Raw genomic sequence first — 19,675 nt, forward strand, 5'->3', positions numbered from 1 at the left:
CACAAATGCAATGTCTGAATTGGTTGAGGCGCCGGCTTCTAGCCAATGTCGGCAAGACAAATGCTCTTTTCCTAACTTCATTTTGGTACTTGTTCTATATGGTCTTCACTGGTCTACTAAACCGCGATGATCGATTGCCATGACCTTTGTCCATTCAAGTTACGTCGCAGCATCTTCATTACAGCGCTGATGAGTCATATATAGTGCATTGGCGCATAGCCTGAGACCATGGAGCGCGCGTGGCTACGGTACGACTAACTGACAGACCCCACCGAGCCCCTTCGAAACTTCTAAAGTCCAGCCAGGCGGATGTTTTGCTTAGGACGAGGAGGCAAGCGGGATCGGCACAATACTATATTGTTCATCCTGGACTCGCGTCAGACTGGTGTCGGGCAATGTCGGAAGCTGGCAGCCGCTGCTCCTTGCATGGTTGACACGCTCCTGCATCTCGAGTTAAGTTGGCCAGTGTAAGAATTGATTTTGGAACAAAAAAAGAAAGCGGGGGAGAGAGATACAAAAAAGGAGGGGATGAAAAGAGAAGAGATATGTTGTTCAATCATGTCCTCTTACCATGTCCATTACGGTCCTCAACAAGCCTTCTCTGGATCAGTCCTATTGAAGCTAACATCTTACGCAAGTCATTGACCTAGTGGCTATTATCCCGGAGAAATTCTGGAATATATATACCTCAAGCCCGGGCGAATGCTTATATTACTGAGCAGCTGTCTCGCCATGACCCGCGTTAGCGCAACATTGTGCCAGCAACCAGCAAAGTTATACCCTAGCGCGCTGCCCGATTGTGCTCAAAAAGCAGATACGCGCACTTCAGCATAGATCTGCATCAGTGCAATACCACGTCCAAAGGCAATATGCGGATCATAGTTATCGACTCGGTTACCGCCGAGGTTTACGGAGACCTCGTTGACCAGTTCAGAGAGCATGAGCCTGCGTTGCGCTTTGATCCCCGTGGTCTATCGCCGAGCTACGCCAAGCTCATTCTACGAGCTGGGCAGAACGAATCTGTCACAGCGCCAATCCTTCATCAGGCTGCGTTCTTGTAGCGCCCTGGGGCAAGTAGGCGCAATCCGTTGAATGGAGGCTACGGCAGTCTGTGACGGAGGACTGTAATGTACAAAGCAAGGCCAACTCCACAACGAGCTCTCGGCTCCAAGCTCCTTATCCCGGGAGCCATTTCGCCATACAACTCGCATCCTGGACAAGTCCACAGCACATACTCCATATGTGCGTCCATGACGGATCCGACGGCTGTCGGGTGTCGGCCGCCACTATGCCTGTCTTGGTTAGGAAACAGTCCCTGGTGGCCCACCCGGCTGACGGCCGATCCGATGCCTCCCAAGCAGACTCTGGGCCGTTGAATGCACAATGCCACCTGTGCCACACCTTACACGAAACCCTGACCAAGCTTACGTACCAAGGCACTGGCTGCGCCATAATAGGGTTCCTGTAACTCCACCGCTGAACGGCTGCCATGAGCCGACCCAGCAGCCCTCCTTTCGCCCCCAAAGTTTGTTCCACATGCCGAGCTCGCAAGAAGAGATGTGATAAGGCCTTGCCCTCTTGTGGCTACTGTGCTGCGTACGTCTCCTGCTGCGACCTTGGCATACGAGTTGAAATTGCTTACTCGGACAGGAAAGGTCTGCAATGCCAGTACCAGGACGAACGTCCGGTCGGTCTAGACCTGGTCCCGACGCCCTCGGTGTCTGAAACGTCCTTGACCGTCGAGGCGACCGTGTGCCGCGAGATCCAGCGCATTATCAGCTTCACAGGACAATATCTCGACGAAGTAAGCGTCCGGTATTTCCAGAGCATCCACTGGTACCTCCCAATCATCTCGCGGCAGCGGTTCCACGCCCACCTCCTCTCATTCGGCGCCAATCCCCGGGCAGATTTCTCCGTCCTGATACTGAGCATGTGCATGCTCACATACACTCCGGATCCCGACCGGTCAGACGGTAGGCACGTCGATCATTCGACGCTCTACCTTGCGGCCAAATCCCTATTCAGTCTCGCTCAAACTATCGGTAGGCCGTCTCTGAATCTGATCCAAGCAGGGATATTGATAGCGGTATATGAGTATTGGCGCGGCGAGTTGGACTGGGGGTTTGTCTCTATCGGCGGGTGTGCTCGCATGGCGTATGCGGCAGGCCTGAAACGGCCAACCTCGCTTCCCAGCATGAACAATGATGTGTATCCAGACGAAGAAGACGGCAGCACATGGTGGGGAATCTGCATGTGCGAAAGGTGGATTGACCTATGATATCAGCTGTGCGGCCACTGACACTACGATAGAATCGGCTTTTGTGATATCAGCATAGTCAACCAGCCCCTCCTGTCCATCATGCCGACAGAGGTCGACGCCTTCAGCCCCCAAGAGAGCGGATGTGTACCATCAACGCCGTCCAACATCTACCAGGACGGATTCCGTCAGGCGATGCGCGCGACCTATCTGCTCGACCAGTTGCTCGAGGTATTGGCCGCTCCCGAGTCAGAAGCAAAACAGACGCACCTGCAGGAGCTCGACAATTCCATTCAAGTCTTCCTCACCATGACGATGCAGCGGTTCCCGATGGCGTCGGGGGTATACTGCGGAGGGATCTCGATTGCCATACGGTAGGCTCACCTTCCTCTGGACGAACCAGCTAACTCCAACTAGTGGCCTCTTTCTTCTCCACCGGCATGTTCTTGCCCAAACAAAAGACCCGTCGGGCGATGTCGACTATCCGAAGGGGGCGTATCCCAGCTCACGTGCCGCGCTGGATACCGTGACCAAGATCGTCAGTGACATTGCGGCAGCGCGCCAGCAGCTCTCGCCCGACCGGCTCGACGCGTATCCACCAACGTATGCCTACCTCGTTCGGGCGGCGCTGCAGTATATCCACGAAGAGTGCCAGCCGCTGACCCCTGGGTCGTGGCTGTGGGAGGCAGAGAAGCGACTGCAGCATTCGCTTGAACTGCTGAAGCGCAGATGGCGGTGACGTCATTTGTTATCATGCCCGGTCTTCAGGCGGAAACTTTGGCAAAACTCAGGCAGAACTTCAGGCATAAAACATAGACAGATCTTGCATGATCACGTGGGCTGCCAGACAGCCGTGACATCCTGGATAGATGTATATAGGTAACAATAATAATAATGTCTATATTTCACAGTCTGCTTATTCTATGGATGCTCTTTCAGCTGAGAAATTGCTGAGACATTAGCTGAAAGATCAGTTCACCAAGCAGTTGAGCGAGTGTAAATTTAGCAGACACTGTTGAGGGAGCAATGGCTCTAGATACACTCTTGAGTATATATCCACTGATGTTGCGTGTCAAAAGCCCCATTTTGACACCTTTTAGCTCCGCGTCTGTGGTCTACTTGGTCTACTTCGGCTGCCAGCAGCTGTGAACTGCCGTTGCGTGTCAGTCCACTGCGGAGAATTCCGTACCTCGAAGGTAGAACCCCTTGGACCATAGTTCCCAGTCAATATGTACCAAAGGATTGACGGGCCAGAAGCCGAACAGGAAGCGATGCGATGAGGACGGCGTGATTCGACCATCGGATGCTTGCCAATCGATCGGCGCCCTTCCTACCCCCCACGTCCGTATAAATTCCAAGGATCGAGATGGCTCTGGCCCTGGAAAGGTAGTGGCGGCGGGTCTTGGAGAGCCCTCCATCTATCAAATGATGCGCTAATACGACGATGGTGGAGGAGTTGCACGTGCGCCATGACTGGCTCGCCCCGCTCGAGACATTCTTTGGAAGTCTCCAAGAAAGTCAAGTTCACTCGCCTCCTGCACCTGCAGGGTGCAAGTTCATTCTCAATTCATCAGTTCTAGCTTTGTCTAGCTTCCTGAATGCAGCTTCTCGTAGAATCCAACCGTCTTATTCCCTGAGCTCATACTGAGCATGCAGGAATATTTCTCACCAGCGCTTCGGCAACCACCATTGCCTGACTCGGAGAAGAAGCGATTGCGCGAACTGTCCAGGTTCGTCTCTTCCACTGCGCAATAATCTCTACTTGTACTAGGGATGCTCATCTATTCTTCCGCTAGGTATTACTGTGCCATCCGCCCGTCCTCCGTACCTCCAGATCCTGACGTAACGTTGACTCAGAGCGAGCCCGAGAACGAACCCGGTCTCAATGTCGCCCAACTTCCGTTTGATATCACTTTGACAGCTCTTACGCAGCTGGGGGTGCATCGACTTGGGTGCGAGCGATCGTTTGCCTCGCTCATCGACGGACACAGCCAGCATATCATTTCCGAAGCGACCGCGTCCATCTCCTTGCGGGACAGGGAAAAACACGCGCCCAACGATGGCTTGTATCTTGGGAACACCACGTTAGACCTGGTCTGGGGTGTCTGTCCTCATGCCATCAAGCTGTTCTCCGGATACGATGTACCGCACTTGAAGAATACGGCCAACGTTACCGCGAACCCGACCCGCTACATCGTTTGCGATTTTACACAGGAGGATTATTTTAAGGATCGTCCTTATGTGACAGGCTGGCCGCACATGCGATTCTACGCCGAGGTCCCGATATATAGTCCGTCTGGTCACATTCTTGGTGGTTATTGTGTGGTTGATAATAAGCCGCGGCAGGATTTCAGCGAGGATGAAGTGATCGCCTTGCAGGAGATCTCGGATGCGATCGCGCGTCATCTTGAAAATGTCCGAACAGTCCATTATCATCGACGGTCGGACCGCCTCATTCGAGGGCTGACCACGTTTGTCAAGGACCGTCTCCACGAGCGAAGTCCGCTCGACGCTCCAGCGCCACCGCGCGCTGCAGAAACACCGTCGCTGGAGCGACTCGGTCTAAACGAATTGCCGTCGAGCACTGAGGCGGCTGGAGGAACGTCGCCGCTGATTTCTACTCAAAATGCTGCTAGAAAATCTACTCACGCGACGTCGCTATCTGGCACGCTGCATAAGGCCGTGAGCTCGCCGGTGCTGAACAAGGTTGTTACCGACACTGGCTCGTCTCAAGAAACAGTTTTTTTGCGTGCGAATGATAACTCAAGTGCAAAGAGCACTCCAAAGCTGGCCGCGAAAGACAAAGTTCCATTTCTGAGGCGCATTGAAAACGTTTATGCTTATGCTAGCTCGCTACTAAGGGAGTCGATGGATCTGGACGGGGTTATGTTTGTAGACGCCTCTCGGTGCAATTCCGGAAGGTGAGATTTTCTAGTTGCCGTGATCTGTATTGTAGTTAACAGAACCAGTGTCTCGCTAAAAGCGGACATGCTGAACTGGGAACCTTTACCCAAGAACGCGGATCCTCGACCAAGAAGTCAGTATTCAAACGGTGCCGTGGCGGACGAGACCATATGCGAGACACTTGGTCTGGCCTCGAACGAGACTGACAACCAGCACGGGATATCTGACTCGCTTCTACGGGAGCTGATCGCCGCCTTCCCTCAAGGTGGTGTTTTGCTTCCAGACGCTGACAACGACAATTCTCAACTTCTCGAAACCCGCCTCGCGAAATTATTTCCCGAAGCAAAGTCATTGCTTTTCATACCGCTCTGGGATTGGAACAAGGGTCAATGGCTTGCTGGGACGTTTGTGTGGACGAAAGATAGCGAGCAGGAGCGCGCACTTGGATTTGATGAATTACACTATTTCAAAGTTTTTGGTGACTCGATAATATCAGAAATCGCGAGGCTGGACTGGTCTTTGAAAGAGAAATCCAAATTTGGCCTTATTTCTTCCGTCAGTCATGAGATTCGGTCACCGTTACATGGAATGCTCGCAAATGCAGAACTACTATCATCGTCTCCTCTGCAGCCGGAACAGCAGCAAACGGTGAAGGCGCTTGAAATGTGCGGTATTACTTTGTTGGATACTTTGAATCATCTGTAGGTTTGAAACCATCATATGGTGGGCAAATTTGCTGACAGTTACAGTTTGGACTTTGCGAAGATCAACAACCTTGTGTCCATCAACCAGACTGCCTCGTCAGTCACCAGTCTACTTACCACGTTCGATCTCGACGTCCTGATCGAGGAAGTAGTTAACAGTGTCTTTTCCGGAATGTGCCATGCGGCCATTGCGTTGACGCCTCCGGAGAGTCCTAGCAACCCCGACACTGCCTACAGACAGGGTGTGACTGTTGTCCTACGATTCGAGAACCAGGATCGGTGGAAGGTGACATCCATGACCGGGGCGTGGCGACGAATTGTCATGAATATTCTTGGAAACGCACTCAAGTACACCGACAGTGGTTTTGTTGAAATCTCGGTGTCGCTGCTGGATCCGCCAGTGGAAACTGACCCAGACTCTGCGATTGCACACTTGCGCTTCACTGATACTGGTTGTGGAATGTCACAGGAATTCCTGAAAAATAAACTGTTCTCGCCTTTCGCGCAAGAGGACGCCCTAGCTGAAGGTGCTGGCCTCGGTCTGAGCATTGTGAAGCAGCTTGTCTCTTTTTTCAAGGGGTCAATAGACGTGAAGAGCGAAATTGGTGTTGGAACTCAAGTTGATATCTATATCCCTGTCCAACTGGCGCACGACGATATCGCTACAGGTGCCTTTGGACTGGAATCCGACATGGGTTCGCGGGAAACTACCTTCTCTCTCATCGGCCTTGATGCGTATCCTGAACTTTCCGAAGAGCCTACTGGAACCTTGAGTTCAGAAGCGAAGCGAAGGATATGCTTACAGAGCTTCTTTACCAACCTGCTTTCCGGAAAGCCCAATTGGAAGATCTCGTCGGCAGCCACGTTGGCCAAGGCTGATGGCGAGATCGCAATTATTAGTGAAGCCGCCCTGAAACAACTCTACGTAGACGAGTCACTGCGCTGTCGTGTGGAGAAGAATCAGACTAAATTCGTATGTCTTTGTGACGGCTTGCCGGCTCTGAGTGCGAATGGACCTGGCGGGGCCCAGGTTATCCGCCTATACCAACCGTGAGTACTCTACGACAGGCTTGTTCTCTTTATTCGGCTACCGACACTAATCAATCCTAGATACTCCCCGCGAAAGGTGCTGCAGGCTATCGAGTCAGTCATGCAGGCTAAGCCCCAGCCTTTTTCCGCTGCCGACGACCAGCTTCCGCCGGTATCCAAAGCCACTCCCCCGACCAACCCTACCAATGACTCTGCCCCTCCAGCCAGTGGTGCTCTGGGAAACAAGGTGCTGATAGTAGACGACAATGAAATAAACCTCAAGGTAACGTTGTCTGTCTTTCCGACCGTGACTGATAGCTAACAATCGCAGGTTTTCGCCAGGTTAATGTCTAAACTGGGTCACCAGCATACGACAGCGACTAATGGGCTTATCGCATTCAGTAAATATAAGGAGTCGCCTAACTCATTCAGCATGGTGTTAATGGGTGAGTATCCTCCTGGCACTGGTTATATTGCATCGTACTAATGTTTGCTGGCAGATATATCCATGCCTGTTATGGATGGCATAGATGCCACCAGAAACATCCGGGCGTATGAACGGGAAAAGCGGTTAACTCCCGTGAAGGTCTTCGCCGTGACCGGCATTGGGTCTGCTGCGATGCAGCACGAAGCTTTGATGGCCGGAGTGGATGATTACCTCGTGAAGCCGCTGTCACTCGGTCAACTAGGGAAACTCATGAAGGTCCACTTATAACACGAGCTGCGCCAGCTCATTTGTATATAACGAACACGCTTGTTGTACATAGTCCGAATACGAACATTATGAAGACGACCGTTGAGCCTGATTGCAACGTTTGGAGCCTGCCTCGTCACCGGCAGCCTAATTTCGGCCCCATATCCACGCTAAGCTGAATCGACTACCTAAACAAGCATATATATTGGCGGCGGTCTCCTCAGTTTTCCCCGCTTCTGACTCGCATCGTCTCAAGCTCACAATGTCCGATTTTGATGCTCTTCTCGCCGAGTACACAAACAAGGAGAACCCCAAAGCCCACGGCGTCATTTGTAAATGCGTCGATCGTAATGGTATGTCCCTTTCGTATATGACATGTTTCATGCTAACCCGCTTAGGAAACGAAATCTACAGCAAAGTAGCAGGTTACGACTCCCTCTCTCCTGATGCGCAGCCCCTCCGCGAAGACGCCGTTCTTCGAATTGCGAGCGCGACGAAACTCATCACCAGTATTGCTTTGCTACAATGCGTGGAAAAAGGATTAGTCGGACTCGACGAGCCGATTACCAGAGTGCTTCCAGAATTTGCCGACAAGCAAATCCTGACCGACGTTGTCGGCTCAGACCTTGTCTTCGGGCCCAGCAAGGTCCCTGTTACTGCGCGACACCTTCTCACCCATACCTCAGGCTTAGGTTATTACTTCACGAATAAGCTACTCTCTTTAAGAGCGGAGGCTCGCGCCCGTGCCGGGATAAAGCCCTCACTGCGGATCACGGACCGGTTCGATATCCCGCTCGTCTTTGAACCGGGTACAGGATGGTTGTATGGATGCAGCCTCGACTGGGCGGGTGTGGTTGTGAGTCGCTTGAACGGCGGCATTTCACTGGAACAGTACATGGTGGAGAATATCTGGCAGAAGCTGGGTCTTTCTGCTCCGTTTCCGCGCTTTAATATCGCTCGTCACCCAGAGTACCTTGCTCGTGCGATGGGAGGGGCGCAGCAGACACCTGGTGGTCGTCTCGAGCGTCTTGACACCTGGAGTTTCGACAACCCTGAGGATCAGGATGGGGGCGGTGGGCTTTCATGCACTGCGAAGGATTATGTTGCAGTACTCGCAGACCTGGTCTCGGACTCGCCCAAGCTCCTTAGGCTGGAGACCATCGCGGAGATGTTCAGGCCTCAGCTTGAGCCAAAGTCTACTAGTGTCGACATGCTGCTCCAACTGCGCTTCGCATGGGATATTGTTTCGGGGCCGGTCTCGGGAGATGCTGTCAACCATGGGCTAGCGGGAATATTGTGTCTCAATGAAGTAGCCGAGATAGGGCAGCCGCGAGGCATGCTTGGATGGGGAGGAGCTTCAAACATCGTCTGGTGGGTAAACCGAGAGCGAGGCGTGGCCGGTTTCTTTGCGACTCAGCAGATGCCGTTTGGAAATCCCACCATCAAGAACCTGGTGAATGCTTGGAAGAAGGACTTTTGGGCAGGTTTTAATGCATGAAAAAATATTTCACTAGGTGCAATGGGGAACTGGGCTTATTTTGGCAGGCTCCTCATTCCTTGCAATGCCAAATGAAAACAGATATTCAAGTCAAACCCTTACAATGCTACCTTAATATACGGCTAGAAGAGGACAATGGTGTCACCCCGTAGTCAAACTTCGAAGAAATCACTTTTTGTAACCTGGGAAGATAGATCAATGGTGCATTTTTCTATCCACCAACTCGCTGCACTACCCAGCTCATGCCGGAAGCGCCGAAGGATCAAAGGGGCGATATTCAATCCTGATGCCGTTGGGCTGGTTGCTTGCACTCGACACAATGAATCCGACTGAACTCAGGGAGGACCATGGAAATCGCAGTTGACGTCGTGGCTTTGGCCAAAATGTCGCCAAAGTGCCTTTCTTCGAGACTGACCACATGCCCCGCTACTCTGGCCAACATTGGCCCTCCATATTGACATATTAACTAAGAATAGCGAATGCCTGGCGGCACGTGGAGTGGTTGCTACAGTTCAAGGCTGTGAAGTAGAGTGGCGGGAATAGACCAGTGTCTATCATGAATGTCGGATCGGGTTCGCACGTGTCCGATAGAAGAGGGTAGTCAGTGCTGAGGACATCGCTGTACCATTCGATGATGGACTTGATAACGGGGAGATGTGCATCATAGGTCGTCTCTTTGACAGTAAAGCAGGTGGACAGAAGGATTACGGCCACGTCGGCGTGCGTCCGTAGCACGGCAGCAAAGGCTTGCTTTGCTGATGCTCCGGACGCAAACGCAGATTGCATTGAGTTATCACAGCTTGCAATCCAGTCCTCCACCGCGGCTTGGAGGGCTTTCTGCTCCTCGAGCATGACTGCGCTCGGCGGCCGTGGATGTGTGTGGCTGCTTCGAGTAAGACGCCCAACTTGCATGACGAGATGCATGACTGAAAGGAGAATGGGATTTAGGGCTTGACGAGCCTCGTCGACCGCAGAGAAACGACGCGGAAGATAGGAAGCCTGGCCATACCGGAAAAAGGGCACGAATGTTTCTTTCTGCTGGGGGCCGTGCCCTAGCATGAGGAATTGGAGATTCAGTCTGGAAAACCTCAATAATATGGTCCGTCAAACAGCTCAGGATCATGCGTGACAAGGACTGTATCAGTGGTCGTCGGTAATCTGTGGCTCTGACGCTGTAGTTGGTACAGCAGTTTGATCCCAGCAGCAAAATGGACTTCCACCGCAGACGTCTATTTCGACAGCGAAGATATCGTCGGCATTTGGCGAGCAAAGAACCCTACAAAGGCAAAAGATATCTTTCTCGCATCCGAGTTCGCCATCACGCTGCATGAGCACGGCAGCCAGACTGTCGACACCTCCTCCGAATATGCCAGAGTCGCACTAGAAAGGAGTCTGAAGAGGCTCCAAACTGGAATTATTAAATCTGTACTACGCCCATCGTGTTGACGGCAAAACACCTATTGAGAAGACGGTCGAGGCTATGGCCCAGTTCAAGAAGTCAAGTCGCCTGCCTCTCGTCATTTTTTGATTCTAACATGAACTACAGGGAAGGCACGATCCGATTTTTCGGCCTCAGTGAGGTGTCTGCCGGCACTCTTCGTCGTGCTCATGCTGTCCACCCCATCACTACCGTCCAAGTCGAGTACAGCCCATTTACCTTGGACATCGAAGATCCCCGTGTCGCTTTGCTTGGAACATGGCGTGAGCTTGGCGTAGCCGTTGTCGTCTACAGCCCCGTCGGTCGTGGACTATTGACGGGCAGGTACGCCACGCGTGAGAGCATTACCAAGGACTTCTTCCTCAGTATCATGCCTTGATACTCCGAAGAGAACTTCCCCACAATCCAGAAGCTCTACGAACCCATCAAAGACGTTGCAAAGAAGAAAGGAGTCGCACCGATACAGGCAACCCTCGCCTGGCTGCTTGCCCGGGAGCCTTTTGTTGTTCCAATTCCTGGCACGCGGTCGATCAAGGACTTGGAAGAGAACACGGCGAGTGCCCAGCTACAGCTCACAGATGAAGAGAACAAGCGTATCACTGAAGCCGCAAATGCGACCAAACTGTTGGGAGCTGGATATCCAGCTGGGTGAGCAAAGGATACAGCAGCATCAAACGGCATAAGCTAATAGTATCCAGGTTCCCCGACAACTACGGATTTGGAACCACTCCTGAGCTGTGAAGACCGTGACTTGATATTTATTGGGTTGCAGAGAAGTGCTAGAGTAGTCTAAGACTCATTGTGAAACCATTTAATTGTATGATAGTCTTCTCTGATATCTAAAGTGCTTTGTGCATTCGACAATCTCGACGAAACAAGAACAGTGACTTCGTAATTATTCGGTTCTGTTATAGGGCAGCCGTGCTTCTCATGTCCAGGCAGTTTTATGAAGGCTAATTTGCCAGCAGTCAGTTAGAAATGGCCAGAGATCTAACTGAATAACCGCCGGCATGCTTATAAAATCCACTGGGAGGGAAGAGCAACCGGGCGCTTTGCCAAAAGATTTTGAGACATGATTGTGAGTATGTCTGGTGTTGTGCTCTTTGCCGTTAAGTAGACAAGGGTTATCCGAGAATGGTAAGTCTCGATAACCATAAGTTAGTCCATAGCTATGACTATCCTGCTCTTCTGTCACTTCGCAAAACTTGAAGACGTTTGCACTGAGTGGATGTTCTGAGTTCTTTACAGGGCACTTTTGTGGCTATTAGAGCCGTCCTCAGCATACACATATGAAGGGATTTTCAGAGATAGCCAGCCTTTCCTTATACTCCTGCTATAAGGCTAGGAGAAAGCCTTGATCATGGGGATATTAGTCGACAGAGGCATTACTGCTGTGGCTGATGTGTGAATAAGGATAAACTAATCAAAGCATTCATTTCTGCTGATCAAGTATCATACATAAAGAAATACAAATTTCAAGACAAGACGCATGACCATAGTAGACAAAGTGATCTCAGAACCCACAGCCCTAGCACTTTTCTTTGTCCACAAAAACACGCCAACCATCGGGGTGGCCCAGCACACCCCCGACATCATCCCAGTCCTCCTGGCACCAGTTCAGAATCACCTGTGCACCGTCAGCGATATTGTCGAAGGAGGGGAGAACCCTCAGGGTGGGAAGCTTGTCTAACGTTAGAGTCGATATCATTGAGCGTAAGGAACTGCAGTTACTTACATCGTTGCACCAGCTGATGGCCGAATCATACGAGCAGCTGACCATCTGGCAAGTGTTTCCTTCGAGGCCTGGTGGCAGCTTGAACTTGCGAAGGTAGCTGATGCCGTCGTTGATTTTGTCTATTTTGGCATACCCATTGCTTCCGTCGCAGTTAAGGAGAGGAGGCTTGTCCGACCGGGGTTCAGGTTTCGGGTAGGTATTATTGACGTTCTTCCAGTCTTCCTCGTAGTTCGGGTTGATTTCGAGGATTTTGGCGTGGACTTCCTGCACGGTGCCGCTAAGGGTGATCTTGTCCGCGCCGGGGTAGGGCACAACCTGGAAGATGCTAGTTCCGTCCTCGTAGCCGGGAAAGGCCGATTCGGTGACGGCGTTGGCATCGGTGGGATACTGTAATCAAGAAGGGAGTCAGCAGACGATTTAGAAGCATGTCATATTATACGTACACCGGAGGCCTCCAGGGCGAGAAATGCAATTAAGGCAGTGAAATAGATGGTTCGCATCACCAAGGAGACTTAGTTGGGATTGAAGTGAAACTTGTGTTCTGAAGGGCTCTGAGGATAGATCGAGCACTGTTGCAGAAAACAGAATAGAAGAAGCAGGTTTATAACTTGAGCAGCTCTCTGAAATTAAGAATGCATGGTTGGTAGGTAGAGGATGAAACCTTTATCGACATATAAAGGAGGTTCTGTCTCGAGACTTTCAAGCTCAACCTGCCCCCTTCCTCGCCAAACATCCCCTATCAACAAGTCTTTGTCGAGTGCTCGGCCATGTATAAAACGATCCATTTATTGAGTGAAGTGGAAGCTGCATGTAGAGGGTTTGTCACGTCGTCAAAGAAACAATGCCAATGACAGCGGGGATGCTGAATACTGTTCATACCAAAGTAAAAAGCACTCCTAACAATTACAACCTCAACGCCCGAGATATTTGGAGGTGTAATCAAACGCGATAGCGCATGGTCAGTTCATGCAGCTGCTCCCCGGCCGCACGTTGTAATTAAGATATTTTAGTTGAGTGGAACGCTTGTTCATCTTCACGAAGAAAACTAGCCCTAATTTCGGAGCCTTTATGAATGGGAACCCCCCAACTGCATATTCCTGAATACCAGCCTTCCTTGTGCCCTGAGGATTTTGACTCAACCGATTGTCAGTGTACCTCGGAATAAAAAAAAAGATAGGCAAGCTATAGTTGCATTCAGAGTTCCAAGGTCTACTTGCAATGCTTACTCTCAATAAAATTATTTTGAATATAGATGGTCTCAGTAACGACCAGCAGAGCCCATAACTCCCATCATCCGCTCAATGGACCTAAGATAGACCTTCACGCCCTCCTCCTGAAGGACAGTCAGCTCCAGAGTCGCGGCATTATCAGCAATAAACCGGGTGTACTCGTCCCTGACTGTACGGTTTAGATTGATCTTGCGGACTCCGCAAGCGATGGTTTTGCGGAAGAGGTCATCAGGTACTGGATGCGTCCCGTGAAGGACTAGCGGTGTTCTGGAGGACACCAAACCACCAATGGCACTCAGTCTAAATGGCAACTGGATGTCAGTGATATGACTCGAAAGACAAGCAGCTGAGGAAGACATACCGGGGGAGATCCCATGCGTTCTCTGCACCCCCAGGCGGATACCCTCCGTGAATATTCCCAAATGACGGAGCCAGGAAGTGTACCCCTGACTGGCGGACGAAATTTTCCGCATCCTCTGGTCTAGTCATGACACCCTCCATATCAACAGTAGGCAGACCGTCCTCACATCCCTCAATGCGACCCATCTCTGCTTCGATGGTGATATTCAGCGCTTGGGCGCGCTGTACAATGCTCTTGCAGAAGCGGATATTGGACTCCTCGTCCGCTATCGAGGCATCTACCATAATTGAGTCAAACGGAAGCGTCAGTGCGAGCTCCACATCCTCGGGCTTGATGCAGTGGTCTAAATGCACAGCTACCGGAACAGCAGCTGCGTGAGCGGCGTTAACTACGTAGCGGATGAATTCCGGTCCTTGGAAGTGCATCGTCCAAGGAAAGAGCTGGATTATTGCGGCAGAGCGCTGCCGCTCCGCAGCTTTTATAACCGCCATAATGCCGTCAGTGTTGTAGCTGACTAGTATTAGTTGTTGCATTTGATCGAAGAGTGGGCTTCTAACCAGTTATACGCGCCAACGGCATATCCGTTTGCATTGGCATGGTTCAGGATCCGCCATGTAAGATTGGTTTCGGGGAATATGTGGTCTTCGGAAGAGGGAAACATGACGTGGGCGGGGAGGAATGCGACAGCCGGAGTAGATGTCTGTAATAGAGCTGATCGTGAGGCCGTTATAAGTATGGTCGTGAATTCCCTCTTTGCGGGTTTGCCGTGCTTCGGGAAGCTCCGATGGCTACGGCTGCGGGCCGACCCAGCGCGCGGATGTTCCGATGTGTCCAGAGGCCCTCTCATTTAGATGTATATTCATTCATCTGTAGCACCATCTTGATATTACATTAAGGAGGAAACTGAGATTACGAAAGTCACAAGTAAGGCATGAAGTTGGCCTCATTTGGCTGTATATACACCGAAACTTTCACACCGTATATCTAAAACTGTATACTAGGAAGTGCACGGGCCAGACCGAAAGAGGCGTCTCAGAAAGAAGCAGCTCAGAAACACCATATTGCTTGACAGACTCAGCAAACATCTTCCTCTCTGCGTCCGCGTACGGGATGCCCTCCCTTCGGCGCTGCAGGCACAGCCGATGCTCTGGCTCGTCAGGGAATAGGACTTTGGAGAACCCCGGCGCCGGGACAATCCCATGCACCCTCTACGCTAATGTATCATGCGTGCGTTGAAGTCGTCGACGCTGAAGAACACCGGACATGATATCCATCGAGATAGCAATTCCAGAGCCCTTGGGTCCGCCGATCGGAGCCATAAACTTCCATTGAGGGCGACATTGGCGTCTGTAGTCGGGTTCCCGTCTGCGTCCAGGACCCAGCCAAGCGGGATGGACTCGCCGCGCCGCGCAGCCCGGCGGATTTCCCCTTGGCAATTACAGAAGGGGCCATATCGAGGATATACGGAACTTCCCTGTTGGAAGGGAGCCCCGCCGCAAATGGCGAGATGCCAAGGAGGGTCTCTTTCCCTCCAAATGGAGACATCCGCTTCGCTGAATTATCGTTGCCTTCATTGCGTGTATTGACCTGGGCAGCGCTGCAGCGAGGAAAGAGTTCCTAGCACGCCTGCAATAAAGATGTGCGTTGTCAAAGCAATGCTATATCATACTCTGGATACGCAGACTATCAGTAACTTAGAGAAGACGTTTTCCCGACCCAGTGAGGCGGCAGTATTGCCGAGCACACACTGCTCATTGACATAGACCACGCACATCTCTCATTGGGCGAATCGATCGCTATTACTGCTATAAGACGGATGTGACAGGCTTGGGCTGACTCCCAAAGGGCGGTGGGGGGAGGGCTCAATTGGCGAACAGTATCAGCCAGTCCCTGCTGTCCAGACGAACATGAAACTATCTATTTCAAACGGGATATAACTAGTTCCATTGGCCATCTGGTTGGCATGTATATGCATGTACCACTGAATCTAATGCCGTGATGATAGCTAAGGCGGGCAATTGCGGTGAAATAAAATCTACGGATATTGGATGCGAGCATTTTCCCCAGTTTTCCATCGGGGTTTCCGCAGTTTCCTGTTATATCATCGCCAAGATATCATCCAGTCAATTTTATCGATGTGTATTGACGTCTTCTTTGTTTCTTTGTTGTACAAACATGGGTTTGTTCAGCGAAACTGTTGTCCAGCAACCCCTCAGGCAGCAAAGCTGTTGATTTCTGGCTCTTGTACGTGTAGTGAATGCGGGCGAGATAAAAGGGGCCAACAAATTTAATTCAGCTGATACTGGCGGTGATCAGATGTAGAGTGATGCTCTTGTGCACCTTAGTGACCGGGATAATATGTGGTGGGTGTTATCGGACAAGAAGCTTGTACTGAGAGCCTCGGAAACGTAAGGAATATGCCGTCGCTTCCCAGGTAGATATTTGGCCATGAAGACTAATAGCAGAGTCTTACAGTCCCTCAAGAACAAACGCCGTCTTAACCGATCGCTCTTAATGCTATGACGGTTAGACATTCTAGGCTTGCTACTGCGCGTCTTCTTGACATGGAAGTCCGTGGTCTGAACTATGCCCAGGTAAGACAGCTCGGAAAAAGAAAGAAAAAAAAAAAAAAAAGAAAAGGCTAGAGATCTCATTCGTAAGCAAAATCAACGCAGGGATTGCTGGTGTGATCACATTACGGGAGCCAGTAAGGCTGCTTTCTTAAGCGCCCGCCGTCCGCTACTCTTCCGGCGACAACAAATGTCGAAATCGAAAACAAGTATTCAAGACCTACGCAGGGGTGAGAAGTGCTAAACCAACGACTTTCATTCGATACAAGTGGCGTCAGCGGGATTATGCATCAGATAGATAGTATGTCAAACACATCCTCCTTTGCGCGCCGTCAGGACCATGACTGCTGGCTGTTTATGTCAATTCAATTCCCTGGAGATAAAGAGAACAAGAATAGTCTTTCACCACAAATGGAGGATAAATGTCAAACTCATTGATATGATCTCTTTGACCTTATCTCAACAGTCATGAGCCTTTCGTCGTCCACGACGCTAGAACTGGTTGGGTGGATGCCGGAGCCAAACGGACGAGGTACTTTGAGCCTTCTTACGACATGCCTCACCACGATCTTCCTCTGTACATGGGTCGTTATACACCCCCGGGTCTATGAGAGTGAATCGTACGCGACGTGTCACAAACTGGCCCTCCTTGCAAAAACGCTCCTGGCGCCAGAGTTTATCGCGGTCGAAGGGCTTCAGGAATGGGCACAGTGCCGGAGGATGGTCGATAACTGTTCTGGTTATACAGACGGAGAATTCAAGCTCTCCCATGCGTACTATATCAGCATGCTTGCGCTCCAATATCGGCCAACTGAAGGGACTAGTTGCAACAGGGTTATCTGGCCGAATCAGTTTACCTGGCTGCTGGAGCAAGGTCTCATTAACTGGAAGGGAGACCATGCCAGCTGGGGTCTTACGGGGAACCAGATCCGTGATAAGAACAAGAGTGACAGCATAACAAAGCTCATCACCCTGTTCCAGGTCTTGTGGCTTGTCGCGACGTGTATCATGCGAGCGGCTAACTCGCTTCCTCTGGCCCAGCTGGAAAGCATGACTCTCAGCTACATCCCCTTATTTGCAGTCACGTACTTCTTCTGGTGGGAGAAACCGAAAGACATATTCGCACCCAATATTGTGAAACTTCCTGAAATGAGCTCTGAGCAGTTGAGATTGTTCAAGTCTATGGCCTTGAGCGACAAATTTGACGATGTAAACGCTCAAGGGTCATATTGGAACATCTGGGATCTTACTCCACGGGTTTTCGAAAAGGAAGAAGAGGAAAAGGATATACGAGAAGCCATCGCGAAAGCCAACCAGCAGAGGGAGGCAGCAAGTCAACAGCAAGGGACTCCCAAGTCACCAACATCCCGCGAAACCGAGATGAAGGCTCTGGAGAGCGAGATCAGAGCTCAAAAGGACACCATAGTCGCACACTGGGACCCGTATCTGTACCGCTCGAAGATTATTCGCGCACTTTGCTCTCTGTTTGGAGCGTCATTTGGCGCGCTTCATCTGGCATGCTGGAATACTGCTTTCCCAACCCTGGCAGAGAAGTGGATTTGGCGATGTTCAGGCTTCGTTTCGATTGTATCCCTTCTAGCGTTCATGCATTTTCAAAAGGTCGTGCTTCGCTGGAACGGTCTCATTACCGTTATTCAGATTGGGTCGCCGGCGCTGTACTTTGCCAGCCGTATTTTGATGATGGGGGAGGTATTTGCCGCCTTGCGGGCTGTAGAGAAGGGCGTATACGAGACTTATGAGGTTGCAAACTATGGAATTCAGCTATAAGGCCATGACGCGAGACATCCCTAAATGTGAACAGAGCAATAGACTAGGCTATCTTGACATATGTCCTCTTGAGTCTACATTCAAATGGTAAAAGAAGGATCGACGGCTTCAAAGTGCCGCATAACAGCCATTGTGATGACCGGGTAGCCCATAATCACGTCGTGCAAGCCACTCTTCAGTATCTCCTCCCTGATCACGCCGTGCTCAGTCCGCCACTCCATGATTCTTCCCGCCGCGCCGAGGTCAACCTGCATTTCCGCTTTCTTCTGGTCAAGATCTTCGTAGGTTATGCCGACAGGAACCGATCCGTTGACGGCGTGCCAGAAGAGGAGCTCACTGTGGTGCGAGGGGACATCCCAGTCATCTTCGGCGTGGATGATAGTTACCCGGTATTTCTCTTCATTGACCTCGTTCATTCGAACCATTTCCATGATACGTTCGTTCGTCAGCCATTTATCCCGGATAAAACGGAGAAGATAATCGAATAGAGCAGGAAACTGGCGAAGAGGTGATAGGATGGGAATAGTCCCTGCAACACGGTAGGTAGAGACCAAGGTCGGAACATTTACAAACGGTGCAACAAGAACAGTGCCTGCAAAAACAATGGGCGGCGACTGGGATGCAAAATGGTGAGAGACAGCGACTGCTGCTGCTGTCCCCATGGATTGCCCAAATATAACAATTTGCGAAGCAGGAACGCCAGCGATGTTGATCACCCAGTTAGCGACTGCCAACGCATCCTGGATAAGACCTGATTCTGAAGGGGTCCCTTTGCTTCGTCCAAACCCGCGGTAGTCGAATGTCAGGACGTGAATCTTGCCGGGATGTCCTGCTGAGAGAGCACGGTAGTTAGGCACTCTGTATCCCGACGCGACGGTGCCGCCTGCGCCGTGCATATGGATCACCAGGCGAGCTTCTGGATCGTCGCGCAACAGCTGGAACGCAAGCCGGGAGGTTATATTCCGGACAAAGCCAGTCTGCTCTGCAGTAAGAGCAAGCTCATGCTTGCGATACAGCTCAATTGGTAAGACATGCCACGCGTACACATGATTGTTGTCGGCAGTCTTGATGGAAAAGGGGGTGACCTGATTCTTGAGAAATCCAAACGTCTCAGGCACATCCAGATCTTTAAACCAGGTCATTTGGATGGCGTGGAGGTAAACGACGTGTGATTGAAAGGTCGCGGTCGTCAGAAGCCCCAGGAGGACTGCGTACAGCCCGATCGCAGCTGCCAGCGATGTCAAGCCATATCGAAAGAAGGAGTAAACGAGATGATTCAGACCCATGATGCATAAAGCCTGGGAAGAGCAGAGGAACTTGCAAGGAGATAGAGGTAAGGAGGAGGCTGTCAAAAGCTCACCAACTGCAGGTGCGGCTGGGGAGGCGCTTACGGGTAACTCGATGGTGGGGTAGCGCGCTACACCATTATACCACTGCACCGACTTGAGAGAATATACTCACTGTTACT

The 19,675-nt window shown here is 51.2% G+C and overlaps 8 protein-coding genes across 8 annotated transcripts; 5 read left to right on the top strand and 3 right to left on the bottom strand.

The window, feature by feature from the left end:
* Positions 1-1,489: 1,489 nt before the first annotated feature.
* BDW70DRAFT_164114 (Zn(II)2Cys6 transcription factor) lies at positions 1,490-2,996 on the top strand (the record flags this gene model as incomplete). The annotated part of the gene is made up of 4 exons (XM_073741416.1): positions 1,490-1,596; positions 1,651-2,253; positions 2,311-2,631; positions 2,675-2,996. 4 exons carry the CDS (start codon positions 1,490-1,492, stop codon positions 2,994-2,996), a joined length of 1,353 nt encoding a protein of 450 aa, XP_073591644.1.
* Positions 2,997-3,791: 795 nt separating this feature from the next.
* On the top strand, positions 3,792-7,666 carry BDW70DRAFT_124140 (hybrid sensor histidine kinase/response regulator). The gene is made up of 7 exons (XM_073734832.1): positions 3,792-3,987; positions 4,054-5,178; positions 5,227-5,862; positions 5,911-6,915; positions 6,976-7,177; positions 7,226-7,340; positions 7,395-7,666. The coding sequence occupies exons 1-7, from the start codon at positions 3,908-3,910 to the stop codon at positions 7,607-7,609; spliced, it is 3,378 nt and encodes a 1,125-aa protein (XP_073591645.1). The 5' UTR covers positions 3,792-3,907; the 3' UTR covers positions 7,610-7,666.
* A 1-nt stretch (position 7,667) lies between these two features.
* On the top strand, positions 7,668-9,174 carry BDW70DRAFT_124137 (serine hydrolase domain-containing protein). The gene is made up of 2 exons (XM_073734831.1): positions 7,668-7,941; positions 7,987-9,174. The coding sequence occupies exons 1-2, from the start codon at positions 7,851-7,853 to the stop codon at positions 9,084-9,086; spliced, it is 1,191 nt and encodes a 396-aa protein (XP_073591646.1). The 5' UTR covers positions 7,668-7,850; the 3' UTR covers positions 9,087-9,174.
* Positions 9,175-9,936: 762 nt separating this feature from the next.
* BDW70DRAFT_172060 (NADP-dependent oxidoreductase domain-containing protein) lies at positions 9,937-11,265 on the top strand (the record flags this gene model as incomplete). Its single annotated transcript, XM_073743395.1, has 6 exons — positions 9,937-9,961; positions 10,291-10,511; positions 10,552-10,583; positions 10,633-10,889; positions 10,956-11,172; positions 11,223-11,265. 6 exons carry the CDS (start codon positions 9,937-9,939, stop codon positions 11,263-11,265), a joined length of 795 nt encoding a protein of 264 aa, XP_073591647.1.
* Positions 11,266-12,052: 787 nt separating this feature from the next.
* On the bottom strand, positions 12,053-12,759 carry BDW70DRAFT_172061 (uncharacterized protein; the record flags this gene model as incomplete). Its single annotated transcript, XM_073743396.1, has 3 exons — positions 12,053-12,205; positions 12,260-12,646; positions 12,703-12,759. 3 exons carry the CDS (start codon positions 12,757-12,759, stop codon positions 12,053-12,055), a joined length of 597 nt encoding a protein of 198 aa, XP_073591648.1.
* A 758-nt stretch (positions 12,760-13,517) lies between these two features.
* Positions 13,518-14,532, bottom strand: BDW70DRAFT_172062 (class II fructose-bisphosphate aldolase; the record flags this gene model as incomplete). Its single annotated transcript, XM_073743397.1, has 3 exons — positions 14,407-14,532; positions 13,850-14,359; positions 13,518-13,788 (listed from the first exon to the last, which is right to left on the bottom strand). Exons 1-3 carry the CDS (start codon positions 14,508-14,510, stop codon positions 13,518-13,520), a joined length of 885 nt encoding a protein of 294 aa, XP_073591649.1. The 5' UTR covers positions 14,511-14,532.
* Positions 14,533-16,633: 2,101 nt separating this feature from the next.
* Positions 16,634-18,207, top strand: BDW70DRAFT_172064 (uncharacterized protein; the record flags this gene model as incomplete). The annotated part of the gene is made up of 1 exon (XM_073743398.1): positions 16,634-18,207. The coding sequence occupies exon 1, from the start codon at positions 16,888-16,890 to the stop codon at positions 18,205-18,207; it is 1,320 nt and encodes a 439-aa protein (XP_073591650.1). The 5' UTR covers positions 16,634-16,887.
* A 1-nt stretch (position 18,208) lies between these two features.
* On the bottom strand, positions 18,209-19,655 carry BDW70DRAFT_144313 (alpha/beta hydrolase). The gene has a single exon (XM_073738230.1). The coding sequence runs from the start codon at positions 19,491-19,493 to the stop codon at positions 18,288-18,290; it is 1,206 nt and encodes a 401-aa protein (XP_073591651.1). The 5' UTR covers positions 19,494-19,655; the 3' UTR covers positions 18,209-18,287.
* Positions 19,656-19,675: the final 20 nt, after the last annotated feature.

This window comes from Aspergillus foveolatus (assembly GCF_047715535.1).
Source record: "Aspergillus foveolatus strain CBS 279.81 unplaced genomic scaffold BDW70scaffold_92, whole genome shotgun sequence".
Lineage (NCBI taxonomy): Eukaryota > Fungi > Ascomycota > Eurotiomycetes > Eurotiales > Aspergillaceae > Aspergillus > Aspergillus foveolatus.

Bases quoted from the DNA above. Each gene is read 5' to 3' on its own strand.
- BDW70DRAFT_124140 (XM_073734832.1), top strand. From the start codon at position 3,908: ATGCAGGAATATTTCTCACCAGCGCTTCGGCAACCACCATTGCCTGAC. The intron at 3,988-4,053 runs GTTCGTCTCTTC...TTCTTCCGCTAG, and splicing joins CGATTGCGCGAACTGTCCAG to GTATTACTGTGCCATCCGCC. The intron at 6,916-6,975 runs GTGAGTACTCTA...AATCAATCCTAG, and splicing joins GTTATCCGCCTATACCAACC to ATACTCCCCGCGAAAGGTGC.
- BDW70DRAFT_124137 (XM_073734831.1), top strand. From the start codon at position 7,851: ATGTCCGATTTTGATGCTCTTCTCGCCGAGTACACAAACAAGGAGAAC. The intron at 7,942-7,986 runs GTATGTCCCTTT...TAACCCGCTTAG, and splicing joins TAAATGCGTCGATCGTAATG to GAAACGAAATCTACAGCAAA.
- BDW70DRAFT_144313 (XM_073738230.1), bottom strand. From the start codon at position 19,493: ATGGGTCTGAATCATCTCGTTTACTCCTTCTTTCGATATGGCTTGACA.